The sequence below is a fragment of the Stegodyphus dumicola genome, chromosome X1, assembly GCF_044657685.1.
Source record: "Stegodyphus dumicola isolate Sdum_Otavi_A_Nest chromosome X1, ASM4465768v1".
In the NCBI taxonomy this organism is placed as follows: domain Eukaryota; kingdom Metazoa; phylum Arthropoda; class Arachnida; order Araneae; family Eresidae; genus Stegodyphus; species Stegodyphus dumicola.
The window spans coordinates 13815245-13834194 of NC_140780.1; the positions used below are offsets into that span (position 1 = coordinate 13815245).

The 18950-nt window shown below is 36.5% G+C and overlaps 1 protein-coding gene across 6 annotated transcripts in view; it reads left to right on the forward strand.

Annotated features, from left to right (window-relative positions):
• LOC118184115 (alpha-N-acetylgalactosaminidase-like) overlaps positions 1 to 18950 on the forward strand; it is a 53062-nt gene that overhangs the window by 16975 nt on the left and 17137 nt on the right. For all 6 annotated transcript variants that reach the window (XM_085808143.1, XM_085808141.1, XM_085808142.1 and 3 more), the window contains 2 exons: positions 2630 to 2804; positions 4555 to 4649. In XM_085808143.1, the coding sequence (XP_085664269.1) occupies positions 2630 to 2804; positions 4555 to 4649 (270 nt within the window). The remainder of the gene's footprint in view (positions 1 to 2629; positions 2805 to 4554; positions 4650 to 18950) is intronic.

Here is an 18950-nt window from a genome sequence, read left to right on the forward strand (position 1 = left end):
CCTATTTTCCTTCAGGGAGGATGAAGGCTTGGATTGTCTTCTTCACCTGCTCTGTGTACCGTGTGGTACATTCAGTGTTAATAACTGCATCATGCACAGAAGTTTTTATTGTCTTTGAGAAGATTCATTCCTAGATGAGGCAGAGTTTCAGTTATTTTCACTCATAATGGAACAAACTTTGTGGGCACTTCAAAGGGTGTTGAAACAATAGACTGGAATGTCATTCAAGAAGATAGTGCACTAAAGAAGATGAAAAGAAATTTTAGCACAACAAGTGCACTGTGGTATGATGGATGGTGGAAGCATGTGATATGCAGTATGAAAGGTGTACTGAATTCTTATCAGAGTTAGTCTAAATTACAAGGAAATGTCAATGGTTTTTATGTGACTGTGAGAATACAATTAATAAGAGACCATTCACGTATTTGTTGGAGAATCCAGACTAACCATTACGGTTAACAGTGGCACATTTCCTGCGTGTAACTCCAAATTGTACTTATTGTGGTACTCTTGATTTTGACACTATCGATGGAACTCATTTGAAGAAAAGGATAGGTTACTTGCAAAGTATTCGAGATTGTTTTTGAAAGAGATTCCAAAAAGACTATCTGTCTGAGCTTGTAGTCAAGAGGTAGTTCAAGTAAGAGATGTGCTTGTGCCATATGATAGCTGTAAAAGAATTAATTGGCCTTTAGCCAGAGTGATGGAACTGTTTACAGGATGAGATGGGAAACAGTGAGTAGCTCAAACTGGCAAAGTTAGAAATTATTCCTTTCAATGGTTATATCACTTAGAGATTGCATTGTTCTATTTAACCCTTCAGGACAAAGCTGAAAGCTCAGAGCCCAGATTATGCCCTCAGAAAGGAGATTTGTCACTCAGTCATAACGAGTCAAAACTGCATTCTTCAGACTTGATATTACTCAGTGATAGAATTGTTTCAGGTCCTGAAATAATATGTACTTGAGGTGGATGACAGGTAAAGTAACTGAAAAGGCTGAATTTATAAGGAAACTAAAATGTCTGTGTTAGATTGTAGTTTTTAAGGAATACATCAGTTTTGTCTTGTAACATTTAGGTGTGCAAAAGAAAAGGTGGGAGGATGTTGCATATCGATATTCATTGTTATCGGTTTTAGAATTGGGTTTTATCAGATTTTAATGAAAGTTTCCTGCACCACAAATATCTGTGCAAACAGTTCGCATTTACATGCTTAATCCTATTTTGTCAAAAGATTTTTGGCATTTGAAGGAAAGAGACTTGCTTTAGGAAACACTGTGGTGTGAAATTTATATAAAAAAAATCGTTATTATTAGGTACAAGGTGTCTGAAATGGAACTATCATGCTACCAGATTCAAACCATCATTTACTTCCAGTTCTGTTGCGTAAAGTCAGCTACAGAATGTCACCGAGTCATGTGTACAGGTTACTAATTTTTTATCATATGACGCTGTGAAGGTTTGGTACTAAAAGTTCAAAAACAAGGACTATGACATTTAAGAAGCAGAGCACTCTTGCTGGCCTACTGAAGTTGATGAGGCCCGCCTTCAAGAACTTGTGGAAGAAGATCAATATGTAACCACTAGAGATCTTTCTAAAGAGTTAGACGTTAGGGCCTTGTCCATTAGTCGTACTGTTCATCGCATAAACTTGATGTACAAGTTAATTCCCTGGGTGCCGCATGAGCTGACTCAATCAGATAAAGACACATGTATGGGCTTGCACTAATCTGCTCAAATATAAATGTTCTGGATCGAATTGTCACTTGTGCTTAAGTGTTGATTTGCTTTGACAACATAGTGTGAAAAAGGGGTTGGTCTGCAAAATTTTGTAGGATAAGTCAAAAGAACATCATTTATTAACACAGAGAGAGTCACTGCATCCCAAAAAATGTAATGCTTTGCGTATGGTGGGCTGCAAAGGAATTGTATGCTATGAATTGTTGCCACCAAATCAAACAATAAATTGTAAAAAGGGCTGTTTCCAAGTGGCTATTTTAAAGACAGAAATGAAGGCTGACCAATCATCAATTTGTTTTTCCATCATGGGAAGGTTTGGACCCACATTTGATGAATGTCAAAGACCTTATTTCCTTGGATTTTTACCTCTTCAAGTTACTTCAAAATTCTCTGAATGGCCTGGAGTTCACTTCTTTGCAGACTGTCAAACAACACCTCATTACCTTTAGAAATAAAACCTAATGACTTTTTTAAAAGGACTTTTCCAGATGGCAAAGAAATGACAAAAGTTTTAGAATAAAATAATGAATTTTTTCATTATATTATTCTAAAACAATTTAAAAAAAAATTGAAATTATTGAATAAATTCTCTTCCTATTATTATACAGCTTTTTTTTTCATTTATTCATCTCTCTTTTTGTCTTGATGTAATTATTAGCTATTTAAAAATTTATGAAGAAAAAATATTGGCTATAAAATATTGTTCTGTTGTTTTACACGAATTTTTAAGATTTACAAAAAACTACTGATGAACAATATACTCTATTACCAAAAAGCTGCAGAACTTTCTGAGTAACCCAATATTATGCTAGTGGTAAAATTTATGTTGTTTAAATGTAGTACCGATGTATTGTTTTGGTCTAATAAATCTATTTTCTGTTTCTTATAGATGCATTCTCGAGGTCTGAGATTAGGAATTTATCAGAGTTTTGGACGTCGTACCTGCATGGGTTATCCTGGCATAGCTGGCCATATAGATCAGGATGTAAAGACATTTGCTGATTGGAAAGTGGACATGGTGAAACTTGATGCATGTAATTCAAATCCTAGAGCTATGGATAAGGGTAATAATTATTATGAGAAGTTTTTTTTTCTGTCATTAAATCTGGGCTGTAGTAGGTACATATATGCTGCAAAAATAAAAGAACGGAACTTTTTGCCTTGATGTAATTATTAGCCATTTAAAAATTTTTGAAGAAAAAGTACTGGCTATAAAATATTGTCTTGTTGTTTTACGTTAATTTTTAGGATTTACAAAAAAAAAAAAAAAAAAAAAAAAACTGCTGATGAACAATATACTCTATTACCATTTTCAGGAAGAAGAATATTAGTTCCAGATTGTGTATAATAAAATCCTATTGTGTGAAACATTGTGAACATTGTCAGAATGTTTTTTTTTTTTTTTCTCAAAGCATTTGATGTCTTTGTAGTTAAGTATTCAAATATGTAAATAAATCAGAATCTCTGGAAATTTTAAGTTATTTTGTAGAAAGCCAGAACATTTTATTGATGCCTGTATGTAGCTCTTAAAGCTGACAATTAAACCTTTTTTTATGTAATTGATTACTTATTTCAGTAAATGATGTTTTGAAAAGTAAAGTTATTGAAGTTATCTGTTTTTGTGATGTGCATAACTAATAATATCGCTGTATTTGCTTGTAGTTTGTGTTTTGAAACACGAAATGAGTTTATTTCCAGGTAAGCTCGGTAGTGTTTCAATTTCATTGGGTGCTGATGTATTTTGAGTTTATCAGATATTTTGGAAATTGATTATAATTGGGATAAAGTGAAAATCATTGTAATGCACAGTTTCTTAAGTTTTTCAAGATGTGATATAATTCACGAAAGATGCTGTGGTTGCATAATATTTGACAGTATGCAAATTAATGTAAATGTTCATAATTCTTACAATTTAATAATAATAGTGTACGCTGCCCCCCCCAAATGGGACAGTTCTATATCTGCTGTTCTTCTGGGCTGATTGACGAAATTCAAATTCCATTTCTCATGTCTCGAAAGCGCAACTTAGAATATATGTATTAGATTTATGTGTAGCATTGTTCTAATGTAGGTATTTTAACGCAAAATCGGACTTTTCTGAAATGACGTGCCAATTTTTTTGAGAAATTCAAAATTTTATCTTGGCTCATGTAATGATGTAGTTTTAGTAAAAAAAGTGCGGACATCACATGAGCGTATATGGTATCAATCTTCAGTGGTGAAAACAACTCCTATTATAGTTATGAGCTCCTATTATAGTTATCAAATCCTAGAGCTATGGATAAGGGTAATAATTATTATGAGAAGTTTTTTTTTCTGTCATTAAATCTGGGCTGTAGTAGGTACATATATGCTGCAAAAATAAAAGAACGGAACTTTTTGCCTTGATGTAATTATTAGCCATTTAAAAATTTTTGAAGAAAAAGTAATGCTTTGGAGATAAGTCATATGTAATTGGCAAATTTTGTGTTTTCAAGTAGTACCATAATTAATTTACCTCTCAACACAGCTAACACAGCTAACGGATAGACTGGAAACACACCTGGAAAAGTCAGGGAATTTCATTCTCCTGATTGAGTGGCAACCCTGTATAAAATAATGTTTCAATTCAAAATTATAGAAATTTGGTCTTTGCTATGCGTGTGTTATCTTCACATGGTTTCAACTTCAGTTATGATCAGTATAACATATTGAGTACCATTAAATGTTTTAATTGTATTATATAACAAGTTATTGTCAGTAGCACTTTTCTAAGTACTTGTAATGTAAGACATTGAATTCATTCAAATCCTGTAATTAAGTACTTCTTTTTAGGCTATGTGGCTATAGGAAAGTATTTAAATAATACTGGAAGGCCTATGGTATATTCTTGCAGTTGGCCTTACTATCAACTTTTAGCTAATATGGAAGTGAGTACAATTGCATTATTTTTGTAAATTAAGAATGTTATGTTCTATATGCATTTTCTGAATCATTTAATATATGTAATTATTAAATTCTAAACACATGTCCGTTTTAAACATAAATTTGACTATATTGCCTTTGCACCCTGGAGGCATTTAAAGTCCATTAAGCTGAAAATGCATTTGAAAGGTTGGTGACAGGGATATGAGATGCTCTTATTCTGGTCCTATGAGATGCTCTCATACAAAACTAGAATGGAGCACAGGCTGATATGACTCTGCTTTGCCTGAATTAAAAAATTAAACCTAAATTACTCTGTAAAATATGTTTCAGCTTGCAACTGAATATTGAATATTCTTTTAAGACTATTAAGTGTCCCTTAAAAAAGCATAAAATTTTATTCCGATGTGATATGATCAGAAAAATGAAAATTATCTACACAATGAAATTGATGACTGAAGCTATATTGTTTTCTTTGTTTGACATGAAATAGTCGTTATGTTTTGTAAATTATTTTTCATACTGCTATTTGTTGTCTGTAAGTGAAAGATCTAAGAATGTTTAAATTATTATGCTGTCAGTCGTGTTCAAGTTGCCTGAAGGCAAAATGGTTTCATGTAATTATGAATCTGTATTGATTAATTATTCTTTTAGTTCTGAATAAGAGATATTATAAGATAAGTTTTATGTATGAGATCCTATATGCTAATTCTTTGATTAAACTATATATATATAACCTCATGTGTTGTTTAGGTTTCATTTTATTGGCATAGTGTGGGATGGATAAAGCCATCTATGCTTTAGTAAACTAATGACTGTATTAAGTGCTAGTTGTTTTTTGAGTATTTAGCTAGCAAAATGTTGAATTTTGTGTTGATGTTCTCAATGTGGAATTAATTCTTCACCATTTAAGCTATTTTAAAGTTGCAGTGTTGCTTGTCTTATTCGTTTTAAAATTCTTTGGTTTAATTTGATATTGGAGAAAATAAATTTTTAAAGTAAGTCATGTAGTGACCGAAGTTTTTTCATTCATTATACTATAAATAGCTACTTTTCCCCCCTAAACTTGACAATGTGCAAGCTTGACAATGTCTGTTGTATCAAAATGTTTGGGTTGAAAATCTTTTTTTAATGTTCAGTTTAAGTTGAAACCAAATGAACAGAATATGACAAATTGGAAGACAGAATATAACAATTGCCAATGTAAAATTTAAAAGTTTATTTGAAAAGAATTTGTATGCATTTTTTTTATGTTAAAAGAGAAAAACCAGATTTTGATTACTTCCAGAAACTGAGATTAATTTTCAATAAACAAAATGCATTAACCCTAAAATTAACCTTAAACCCTAAAGTTATGTAAATAGTAGGAATAAAATTATTTTATCCGGAAAGGTACTTATATTTGCATTGTCTTTAAATTACCCCTGCAATGGAGGAGCCGGCGTACAGAGTACTCCAATGCCATCTTTTGGGCTGTAATTTTTAGACAACCTCTTCCTGACCTTCCTCCCTTCCTCTACCCTCCTAGAAACATTGAGTGCAACACATCTGGTATTTCTGGTCAGTCTGGTTTTCACCTTCTTTCTGAAAGCAGTTATTGTGAACATGTCACGTAGGCGAACGCGGTACAGCGCTCCTCCAAGTATGTGCAGAAAGAATATTGTACCTTCTGAAGATTATTGCACGTTTTAGAAGAAGTCTCGGTCGATGAAGACTCCAACAATTTAGATAATGTGTCTGATATCGATGAATCGGAAGTCATTGAACATTCTGATCATGAAAGTGACTCGGAAATTGAGGGAAGTGTTTCTAACCAACCTCATTTTCCTTCTTCAAATGATATTTCCCCAACAAATGATGATTTTAGTGGTGTTGAAAATGACATAAGAGATTTAAAATATGAGGTCTTTTTGGTAAAAACAATTTACAAAAAGAAGAAACTCAGAGGAAAGTTTCTGAAAGAAGTGAGTGAGTGAGTTTTTTGGCGCAAAAACCAATGATGGTTATGATGCGCCAAACAAATGGTGGGGTGACCTAATTTAGAAATGAAAAACTTATTAATAAAATTGTTAAAAAGCTACATGTACCAAATCCAGAGGATGGAGTCATATAAATAACCTGGTAAAAGAATACATTAAAATACAAAACAAAATCTGCTGAACAGATTACATTAAATAATAAAATTAATTACAATTGACCTCTCTTCCGATTAAACGGTCGAGAGGTAAGTCACAGCTATTAAAATATTTCTGACGAAGACTGTTAAAACAGGTACACTCAATTAAAATATGACGAACAGATAGACAAACATTACAATATGAACAAACAGGTTCATTCTCAGCTTTTAAAAGGTAGTTATGTGTCACTCTAGTGTGACCAATTCTGAGGCGAGTCAAAAGAACTTCCTCCTTACGATTTCTAGTTAATTCCCAATGCTCAATTCTAGGCTTTACATGTCTAAACTTGTTTTGAAGCTGAGCATCCCAAAGTTGCTGCCATTTTTTTTCGGATCTTCTCTTTGACTACACAACAGATGTCTCCAAAAGGGATGAGGCGACTGGACAGATCAACCGCACATTTCGCTGTGATATGCCAGCTCATTCCCTTTTATTCCCACATGGCCGAGAACCCAGCAGTACAGGATATCATATCCACGACTCATTAAGTTAATATGTAACTTTAGAATATCCACTATGACTGGATTTTGAGTATGGGAAAAAGCTTCTAATGATTTAAGCGCACTACAAGAGTCTGTATAAACTATAAACTTTTGTGGCAGAGCCTTGAGATGTACAAAAGACTATAATATATCGCAATTAGTTCCGATGTTAAGACAGAGAAAGCATGGTGAAAGCGACTGCCCTCCATGTGGTCTTCAATTACAAATGCCATCCCGACATGATCTTTTGACTTGGATCCATCTGTATAAACTGGAAGATAACTGCTATATTTGTGCCTGTTCTCAGCGAAGAGTTGTCTGTTAGTGATCTCGTTATTGCTTGCCTTCGCATGATGCTTAAAAACATTAAGGAGCTGAATCCGTACATTTTCCCAAGGTGGGATTTCAAAATTCTGTACTGCTTGGGGGCGCATATCAGAGAGCGAAAGTTCCTCAATGACAGGGCGAACTCTTAAAAGAAAGGTAGGAACACAGGATGGACATGTTTCAAATAATGTGTTACACACATTATCAAGTAAGCACAGCTTATTGGGATGTTCAGGTTGGGATAGAATATGAAAATATTGCAAAAGGGACAATTGATCACGCCTCAGATAAAGTGATGGTTCGTTATTGTCAACATACAGACTCTGCACAGGAGAAGTCCTGAAAGCTCCTGAACAAATCCGCAGCGCTTGATGGTGAACAGGATCTAGTTTTAACAAAACTGATAACCGAGCGGATCCATAAACAACTGACCCATAGTCCAGCCTGGAGCGAACAAGCGCTCTGTAAATGCGAAGCATAGAGCACCGTTCTGCACCCCAGGAGCTGTTTGCCAACACTTTTAAAATATTTAGTGTTTTTAAACACTTCTTTCTCAGGTTTAAAACATGAGAAAGGAAAGTCAATTTCTGGTCGAACATCACTCCTAAAAATTTTACTTCGGGCGCAACTGGAATAATTGTACCATTTAGATACAACTCAGGTTCAGGATGGAGACCTCGCTTCCTACAAAAGTGCACGCACACAGTTTTCTCTTTCGAAAAAGTAAATCCCTGTTTGTTTGACCATTCTTGGATCTTATTCAGAGCCATCTGCAATTGCCTCTGTACGTATCTCGTGTCTGCCCCTCGACAGCTAATCTGTAAATCATCAACATATAGAGATCCCAAGATGGTGGAAGGAAGTTCTTTTAATACAGAGTTTATTTTTAGGCTGAACAGCGTTACACTAAGCACACAGCCTTGAGGCACACCCTCTTCCTGTTGAAAAACATCCGAAAAAACAGAGCCAATCCTTACTTGAAAAGTTCTAGTGTTCAAGAAATTCTGAATGAAAATTGGTAGGTTGCCGCGCAAGCCACTCTCGTGAAGATCCCGAAGTATACCGTATCTCCATGCCTTATCATAAGCTTTCTCTATATCGAAGAAAATTGAGACAAGGTGATTTCTTCTTACAAAAGCTTTTCGAATGGATGTCTCTAAGAGGAGCATGTTATCTACGGTTGTTCTCCCTTTTTGAAAACCGCTTCTTTTCCAAGAAGTAGACTAGGGGCTGTTTACCATCTTTTCAAACAGTTTGCATACAGAAATGGTAAGGGCAATTGGCCGATAGTTGGAGGGATTTCTTGGGTCTTTCCCTGTCTTAGCAATAGGAATTACAATAGCTTTCCTCCATGCACTGGGGAAAATATGCTCCTTCCACACTCTATTGTAAAGAGTGAGAAGGGCATTCAGTGACTTATAGGACAGATGTTTTAGCATTTCGTAATTTATGCCATCAAAACCCGGAGAAGACCTATGTGTCTGCTATAAAGCTCTCTTTAATTCCAGCATAGTAAATGCTCTATTGTAAGGCTCAGATTTGGAAAGTTGAATGCGATGGGATTTATTTCAGAGTGCTGCTTGATAGAGAGGAATGCAGGTGAATAGTTTCTGCTGGAAGAAACTGCAGCAAATGTCTCACGAATAGTATTTGCAATTTCTTCTATGGAGCTAATCACTCGGCCATCATTTTCCAAAAAGGAAAGTGAGTGGTCTTTATATATTCCGCATGCTTTTCGAACTCTTTCCCAAACCCGCTTACTAGGCATAGAGGATGTTATTGACGACACATATGAAATCCAAGAATTCCTTTGGCTCTGCCTCCTTACTTTTCGTGCATTTGCTTTGGCTCTTTTAAAGGCTATGAGGTTTCGCAGAGTAGGATATCTACGAAAAAGACCCCATGCTTTTTTCTGTTTTTTCAGTGCTTCATGACAGTCGCGATTCCACCACGGTTTCGAATATTTTAGTATTTTTCCTGATGTTCTAGGAATCGAAAGCACAGCTGCCTGAATAATAGTATTAGTAACAGCTTCAACAGCATCATCAATATGCACATCTTCTACCATTTCCTCTGTGAGCTCTGCGGAGGAAGAGAAGAGTTCCCAGTCTGCCCTGTCCAGTATAAACCGAGGGAGTCTCGACATGGGGTTTGCCCCTCTTCGTGCAAGAGATACAAAAATGGGATAATGATCGCTGTTGTACAGGTCTTTTCCGACACTAAAAGTGCAAAATGGCAACAGAGATGGTGAACAGATGGCAAGGTCGAGAGCGTGGAATGTTCTTGAAGGCTCATGGAAGTACGTATCCTGCCCATTATTTAGGAGACAAGGGCTATGATCTTCGATCATCTGCTCAATTTGTCTTCCTCAGCAATTTGTATATTTACTACCCCAGAGTGGACTATGGCCGTTAAAATCTCCTGTTCTGATAAAAGGCTCAGGCAGCTGCTCTATTAGATTATTTAAATCCTGCTGATAAATGTGCTCATTTGGAGGCAAATACAAAGAAACAAATGAAACAACACTATGAAGATTTATTTGAGTAACGACAACTTGGAGGGATGTCGTCAAAGAAAGTACATTTGAGGGATAATCCAGTGAGGAAAGGAGACCCACACCTCCACTGGCTCACCTGCAAGGTTATCCTTTCTGACGATAGGAAACCTCTGAAGTTTTGCATGTTGTTCTGGTTTCAGATTTGTTTCCTGTATATCTAAGCACACTGGATGATATGCATTTACTATAGATTTGATGTCAAGCAAATTTTGGTGGAAACCGCGACAGTTCCATGACACAAGGGTGGCCATTATGAATGGTTTTTGTTCTTTCTATGCTTTTGTTTAATTTTTTGTGGAAGTAGATGCTTGGGAACTTCCAAACCCTCTTCTTTTTACATACTGTCTGAATCTGCGGATTCAGACACCATTCCATCAAGAGAGCTATTGCTGGAACTTCTATTTTTATTTTATACTTTTTGTGTGGTAGTTTTGGATTTGCTTTGAATTACTATTTCTTTATTTTATACTGTATGGGTTGGGTTTTCTTTCTTCCTGTTGTTTGTAGTCTGTTGCGTTTTGTTTGGTGGAGTCTGCATACTAACTGAAGGTTGGGTGGCAACTGTACGAGATCTTTTAAGACCATTGCCATAAGATGTATTTGGTCTTAGCTGTGTGCTTTGGACTAATCTTCTGGCTTCGGCATATGAGATGTTCCTCGTAACCTTTGCAGTCTGCACTTCTTTTTCCAATTTCCATTTTGGGCACAGGTGTGAAAATGCTGGTTGCTCACCCTTGCAATTTATACAATGAGGCGCAGCGATACAATTTTCAGAATCGTGGCCAATCTGTGAGCATCGGGTGCATGTGAGGCTGCCACGACAAGACGTCTTAGAATGGCCGAAATGCTGGCATTGGAAGCATCGCATAGGGTTTGGAATATAAGGTCTTACAGGAAGATTTAGATATCAGGCCTTAATATTCTTAGGCAGATCAGGATCACGTGTTTCGTGTCAATCAACTGGCCTTCCTTTCGCATCTTGATCCGCCTAGCACCACAGACATTTTGGTCAGCTAACTCCGAGACGAACTCTTCTTCTGAGACACACAGAAGGTCGATCTCCGAGATTACACCTCTACAATAATTAAGTGTTTTATGCGCTGACACAGTTATAGATATTTCTCCAAGTTTGGTTTGTCGGGATAGAGAAGCAGACTGGGTGGCCGATAGGGTATCAATAAGCAGGTCTCCTGATCGGAGTCGCTTTATGTTCCTTGGCTCACCTATACATGAATGTATGTATTTGCTTACGAGAAAAGGAGACATCTTTTGCAGTTCACCAGAAGGACTAGAGAGAAGGAGGAAGTGAGGATTTTCAGTGTTTTCATTGGCATTTGCATTGGTACGGATCTTCTTTTTAATGGATTTGTCAATAATCTGTCAGTATCTTTGGCATTTGCTTCAGTACGGATCTTCTTGTTAATAGATTTGTCAACAATTTCAATTTCTAGGCTCGTTTCATTTGACTTGGGTTTTTTAAGTATAAATAAAGAAGCCATGATTGAAAGAGAAAAAATTCGGGTCTGACGGCCCCGCCCACCACGGAGCCCAACAAGGAAACACAGATTCCTGTGTTAGGGCTAGCCGGACCTATACGCAAACTGAAGCCCCACATTCGGCTTTCCCAAAAGCAGGTACTCCCGAGAGCTTGACCCCAAGCAACTGACACAAGGACTAGTGACCAGCCGATTGACACCCGTGAGGACAACTAAGGTGCCTCCCGTTTAGCTGAAGCAGAGGCCAAAGCAGTGTGTTGGGGACAGTACCTCGCCCCTCAACTACCAGGATCCTCCTTTCCAGCGACACGGGTCTCCACGCACGGCAAACACGTGGGCAGTTTTCTTGCCACTCAAAAACTAGAGACAAGAGCTGCTCCAGTCTCTCGTGACAAGCCCCAAACTCTGTAGAGAGAAACCATGAGGGAGAAGGGAAGGGAAAAAGTCCTAGCCAAGAGGAGAGGAGACGGAAAAGAGGATAGATCACTGGGGCTCCAGGATTGTGACAGCCGTCTCATCAAGCAGATGATCCCCTGAAGGGCTAGGGTACCTCGGGATTGCCACACCCATACTCACAAAAGTGAGCTCCCTGAGGGCGTTTCTGAAAGGAGAAAAGGAAACTTATAAGTGGAATAAAGGTCCCCTCAACAGCAAATTCACCAGAACGCCTTGAAAAAATTTGATGAAAAAATATTCCCAAGTGCCAAAACTTGTGACGATATAAATGATGAGCTTTCTGCTTTCTAGAAAATCATAAATACAAATATGATTTATGCTATCGTACAATATACAAATATTTATCTCAAATGTAACAGAACTGCGGATGATCGCCAAAACATCTCAAAGAGGAGCATGTACGATACTAATAGAGCAGAAATATTTACCTTTTTAGGAATTTTATTCTTATTAGAGTGCCAAAAAAAATGTCAAAACTCAGTTTGAAGGAAGCATGGGCAAAAGACGGTACTGCAATTGAAATTTTGCAAGGGGTCATGGGTCTCAAGCGATTCAGAAACCTGTGTACTGCTATTAGATTTGACGATAAAGGCACAAGGTATGTGCAAAGAAAAACTGATAAGCTTGCTGCAGTAAGAGAATTTTTTTAATCTTTCAATCAGAACTATCAAAACTTTTATACATTTACAATTGACGAGAAGTTTTAACCCTTTCGTGGGAGATGCTCTTTTATTCAATTCATCCTCATGTGTAACGTAGATACAAGCCAGTTTCCCTTAATAAGTCCTCCACAAAGGCATCCCTCCCTTTAGGCAGATAGCCCATGTGTGCTTTGCCATAACTGAATAATCCTAATCCATCCCCAACAAGCCCGCAAAGTACGGTCTGAAAATTTTTGCAGTTGTTGACTCACAAACGTTTTATACATTAAAGCTTGAAATTTATTGTGGCACTCAACCCCCAGGACCTTACGAGGCTTCTAATTCAAGTATTGATATTGTCAAAAGGCTAAGTGGTGCGTATGAAGGTTCTAACCGTAACCTGATGACTGATAATTGGTATAAAAGCTGCTCGCTAGCTCAGTATCTTTGTAATTTTCATGTTATGATTAACAGCATAATCATTCATAGAAAATGAAAGGCTTACCTTTTAGTCAATCTTCTTTCTCCTTCCAAAGGCGTATTTCCGGGAATGTTTTTATTAATTACATTCATCAAAAGGCACTACTAATAGAAAAAGAGAGGCTTCTAAGATAATAAGATATTTAATTTACAATCACATCACTAAACTAAAATATATATATAACACAGAAGAGAAGGATTACATGTTTCACTCAAACATCCGTCACAAGTTCTTAAAGTTCAGTTATGCTGTGTGCATGCGCAAATCACGTGGTGATCGGTGAGAGTTTCAACATACTCCCACCTTTAAATTTGCTGAAAAATCAAATTTAAAACTGTAACCTTTGAACAGGTTAACCTTTCGACCGCATCTTGTAGTCATCGATGGAATCTTTTCGCTCCTTAGATCTTGAGGCAAGTCATTACAAATATCAGGATTGCAGTAAGTCTCTGTTTCATCAGAAGAGCTGCTTGCCGCACTTCTAAATTTAGATTGTTCATTTGATGATGTTAACTCCAAAGGATACAAATGCTTGGTTGGTCGCAAAACTTCTCTAAGCATAGTCTTGATCTTAACTAAACGCACATGTCCATACCGAGATTTGAAAATCTCGGTTACTTTTGCCAATAACCAGTCTGTTCGCTTATTATCATCAGACGCTAAAATTAGATCTCTTATTTTCAGGGGTTGTGAGGCTTTTACATGTTCATAATTTTGCCGTAGTGCGGAATATTCGATTCGAAATCTTTTACGTAGATCTTGTAAAAGTTTTTGTCGATAAATAAGCCTTTTGTTTTAAAGATTTCGTATCAATATTATCCATATCAGGAACTCTCAATTTGTCGAATCTCATGGAGAAACATGAAAGATGTGATCGGAGATAAATCTTCAACATCTTCCGAAACGTACGTCAATGGACGATTATTCATTATTGCTTCACAGTCACACAAAATTGTAATCAGTTCTTCATGATTCAGAGATGATGGTCTTAAAACTTTGCGAAGGATTCTTTTAAGGACTCCTATTAATCGCTCCCACCATCCTCCCCACCAGGGAGCTGATGGCGGAAGAAATTTCCATGTGATCCTGTGGATACTAGCATGTTCTAAGATTTTATCCCAATTTAAGCTTCTGAATAATCTATCACTTCCTTTGAAATTCGTTCCATTGTCGGAATAAATGGTATGGGGTCTTCCACGTCTAGCAATGAAGCGTCTCAGCGCTTGCAGAAAGCTTTTAGTCGATAGGGAGAAAATTAATTCCAAATGTACTGTGCAAAAAACAGCACAGGTAAAAATGACTATCCATGATTTTTGATCTCCCTTCAATATCAACGGTCCAGTCAAGTCAACGCCTACAATCTCAAAGACTGCTGCTTCTCTTACTCGGTCTTCAGGGAGAAGAGCAATGGGCTTTTTCGAAGAACTAGCATCGAACCTCTGACATGCAACACACATTCTTATGACTTTCTTGACAGTCTTTTGTGTTTTCAAAATCCATTATTGTTCTCGTAAAGCGGATATCAAAAATTGTACTCCTGCATGATTGTTCATTTCATGTTTAGCTCTAATTAATTTTGCTACAATAGGATGATATGAAGGAAGAATAATAGGAAATTGAAAATTTTCTGTATCATCTCTTCAAAGAATTCTGGTTTTAACCCTAAGGATTCCGTTAGAATCAATCATTGGTTGAAGTACATGTAATCTTTTGTCATCTAATCCAGAAAATGATTCACTCTGCACTAATCTCAAAAGAATTAATTCAGCTCCTTTAATTTCTTCCGCTGTAATTGTTCCAAAAGTTCTTTCATTAGGACTTAGTCTGACATTTGTAACCAAACTGAAGATCCAAGATATTATTTTTAGAATGGTTATTGTACGAAGACATCTTATCAAAATTAACTTCAGTCATGGCATTCAAATTAAATGCAGAAATTATTGTCTTCTTTCTTTCAGCATTTATAATGTCAAAATTCGGTACAATTTCAGAGGTAGGCCATTTTTCTGGATCATTTCTCAACCAGTAGGGACCCTCCCACCATTTCGCTTTGACTAGTTTCCGGACTGCATCCTCGGGAAGGGAGGTCCGCTGGATTTTGCATTCCAGGAACATAATTCCAATCGTTTGGATTACTTAGGGTACGGATTTCTTTCACTCTGTTGTGAACGAAAACGGCCCAGTTTTCCTTCTTTTTGATCCAAAATAATGCATCCATGGAATCACTCCAATAATAAATAAGCAAGGTTTCTAGTCTCAAAACTTCCTTAACACGATGTGCCAGTCTAGCACCAATCGTACAAGCTAAGAGTTCTAGTCGTGGTATGGAAATCGGCTTGATAGGTGCCACTCTGGATCGAGCTGAGATGAGCTCACACGTAACGGAATTTTCATTACAGCTTCGCATAAATATGCATGTGGCATAAACAGATTTACTTGCGTCACAAAACACGTGTAAAAATAAATTGGAAATTCTTTCAAAGGCAGCAAAAATTCTCCTGGGTATAGCTATTTTTTGCAAATTGTGTAATTTATTTTTCCAACTTTCAAATTTGTCTGAAATGCTTTTAGGTAAATTGTTATCCCAGAAAATCTCCTGTTTCTAGCATTCTTGAAGCATTAACTTTGGAATCAGAGTAACAGGAGCTGTAAACCCAATTGGGTCAAAAATCCTGTGTACTATTGACAGTATATTCCTTTTGCTGACAGGCTGTTTCACAGAATTGTCCTTAAAGTCACAGGACAAAGTGTTATCTAAAAAATTCCATTTCCACCCCAGAACTGATGCGGTTTTATCGAAGTCTTCACTGCAAGGATTTCCTTTCAAAGTTTCACTGCTAGGTTCATTGTAACACCATCCCCTTAAATCAAATTTAGCAGTCGACATAATTTCCTTCGACCTGTTAATGAAAGTGTTTAGTTCTTCAATAGTATCAAGGCTGGCCACACAATTGTCAACGTACATTGATTCACTTAATTTCTTCAGGATCACCACTTTTGATGAACATCTGAGAATGTATAGCTTTTTGGAGTACATAAACATTGTCATTAATGGCTGCAAAATTCTCTTAAAATGACAGCTCGCTGCTCAGCCAAGACCATCAAATATACTGGCTGCATAGGAAAGTCCCTTTAACCTGCAAATTCTTGCAAACAGAGAGAGCTACAGCTGTGTAAGTGAGGTACACAGAGCTGAGCTTATTTTATTTTAATTTATGGAATAAAGCATGAATTTTATTTACATTAGTCTTAGCTTTATTTAAGGGAAGCAAAATATGCTTTGCCTATATATAAGAGGGGCCCAGCGTCAACAGCTAGCCTGTTACCCAGTTCAACTCGGCACTGAAGGAATGTGGGTAAATAGGGCCGTTATCCAAGAAAAGAAGCTGTCTTACTAGTTTGTTCAAATTGTTGTGCTCACACTTAATTGCAGATGTCATTACTACCTGAAGGTTTTGAGCTGTTAAACCATGACAACTGGGATCGATGGAAAGTGGATATGAAAATGCTGTTACTGGATAGATATTGTTGGAGCTTCATAGAGGACAAAGAAGAAGAATTAGATAAAAGTGCAACAAGGCGTGAAAAGCAGGAATTCACACTAAGAGAGAATAGAGCCTTCACTACATTATATTATGGAATTAAAACTGATTTCAGGCCTCTGATACAAGAATGTTCAAGTGGTAAAGAAGCATGGGAAGTTCTACAGAAGCAATTCGAACTCAAAACAAGAGCAAGGATAATTTAGTTACTGGATGAATTTTTTAGTAGATAGATGCCAAATGTAGAAATAGGGTTATTCATTGCGAGGATAAGAATGACTGCAAATAAGTTGGCTCAAGCTGGTCACAATTTGGCAGATCTTTTTAAAGGATTTCAGGCAATAAGGAGATTACCCCAGGAATACTCCGACATTGTACAGTTGATCTATAGGTGGAAGGACGAAGATTTTATGCTGGAAAAAATTGCTGAAGAACTCGTAAGGGAAGAAAGCCGACTTCGCCAGGTAAATGCCAATTTAGAAGACAGCAGGGTAAGCGTTTTCAATACTATTAGTACAAATGCAGGGAAAAAACTAAATCTAAGAAAAAAAATGGGGAATATGAGAATAGGATAGGACCTTGTTTCAGATGTCATAAATTTGGAAACGTAATCGCTCAGTGTAAAGAAAATGTAAGTAAAAATCAGAAGTTTAAAATAGACGATAGAAGTGGACAGTTTAAAGATAAAGAATTAATGTTAGTAGAAAAGTATGTAACAACTACAGATAAAGGAGGTAACACAGATAAATTTAATTGGGTCGTAGATACTGCAGCTGAACTCATTTCTGTAATAATGGTAATTTAATGATAAATTTTGAAGAAATAAATGATATACGTATGTCTTTAGCTGTAGGAAATTGTGAAAGTAAAGTACTAGGAAAGGGTACTGTCAAATTTGCAGTAAAAGTAGGCAACTGAATAAATTGGATTAAGTTAGATAATGTGTTATATAATCCAAATCTAAGGAGAAATTTACTATCGGGAGTAAGGTTAAAAAAGGCAAGTGCTCATTTTGGGATTTCAAAAGGGAAGATGTGGATATACTTTAATAATTGGGATAGATTATGCTATGCTAAATGATACGACCGACTTTATGACGTAAAACCAATAAGATATGCAACAGATAAAAAGGAAGCTGGTTACGGTACAGAAATTGGAAAATTAAATAAAGTAGACGATGCGACGCTATGGCATCGGAGATTTTGCCACATAAATTTTGATTATATTAAGAATACTAGTAAAAATCAATGCGTGAAAGGGTTACCAGAAATAAAAAAAAACAATGGAGAAGTGTGAACCGTGTATTATTGCTAAATCTAGTAGAATAACTTTTAAAACTGTTCCAAAGAGATCGGAAAAACCATTGCAGTTGGTTTATTTAGACGTTTGTGGCCCACTTCCAGTTCCATCTAATGGTGAGAGTAAATATTTCCTCGCTATTGTGGATAACTATAGTAGATTATTAACAGTGTATTGTATGAAAAATAAAAACGAATCGTTCTACAACTTTAATAATTATCATAGGCAAATGAAAAGACTGACGAATAAAACATTAATAAGTATACGTACCGATAATGGTGAGGAATTCTGTAACAGGCAATTCGAAGGCTACTTAGCCGAAAATGGAATTAGTTTTGAACGCACAAACGTGTACACCCCAGAAGAGAAGAATTTATGCTGGAAAAAATTTATTGGAAGAATTTATGCTGGAGAACGGTGTGTGTGAACGTTTTAACCGAATGGCATTAGACAAAGTTAAAGCTATGCTTAATGATGGGAAAAGAATGGTGGGCAGAAGCTCTTGGCTGTTTTGTACATACGTGGAATAGAGTATGTCATAAAAGCAATGGAACCTCTTATGAGATGTTCCTAAATAGAAAACCCGGTGTTGTTTATTTTACAGTATTTGGTTGTAAAGCCTATGTTGGCATGCCAAAATAGATTAGAAATAAATTACAAATGAGGTGCAAAGAAGGAATCAGCGTAGGATACGCGAAGGAAACTAGAGGTTATAGGATATGGCTGCCAGAAGAACGCAGATTAATAGAAACCTGTAATGTGAAGTTTGTTGAAAAACTGAATGCAGCAAATGCCATACTGGACCAGAAATCAAAAACTAAGTTTAAAAGACTAGAGGAATCTGAGCT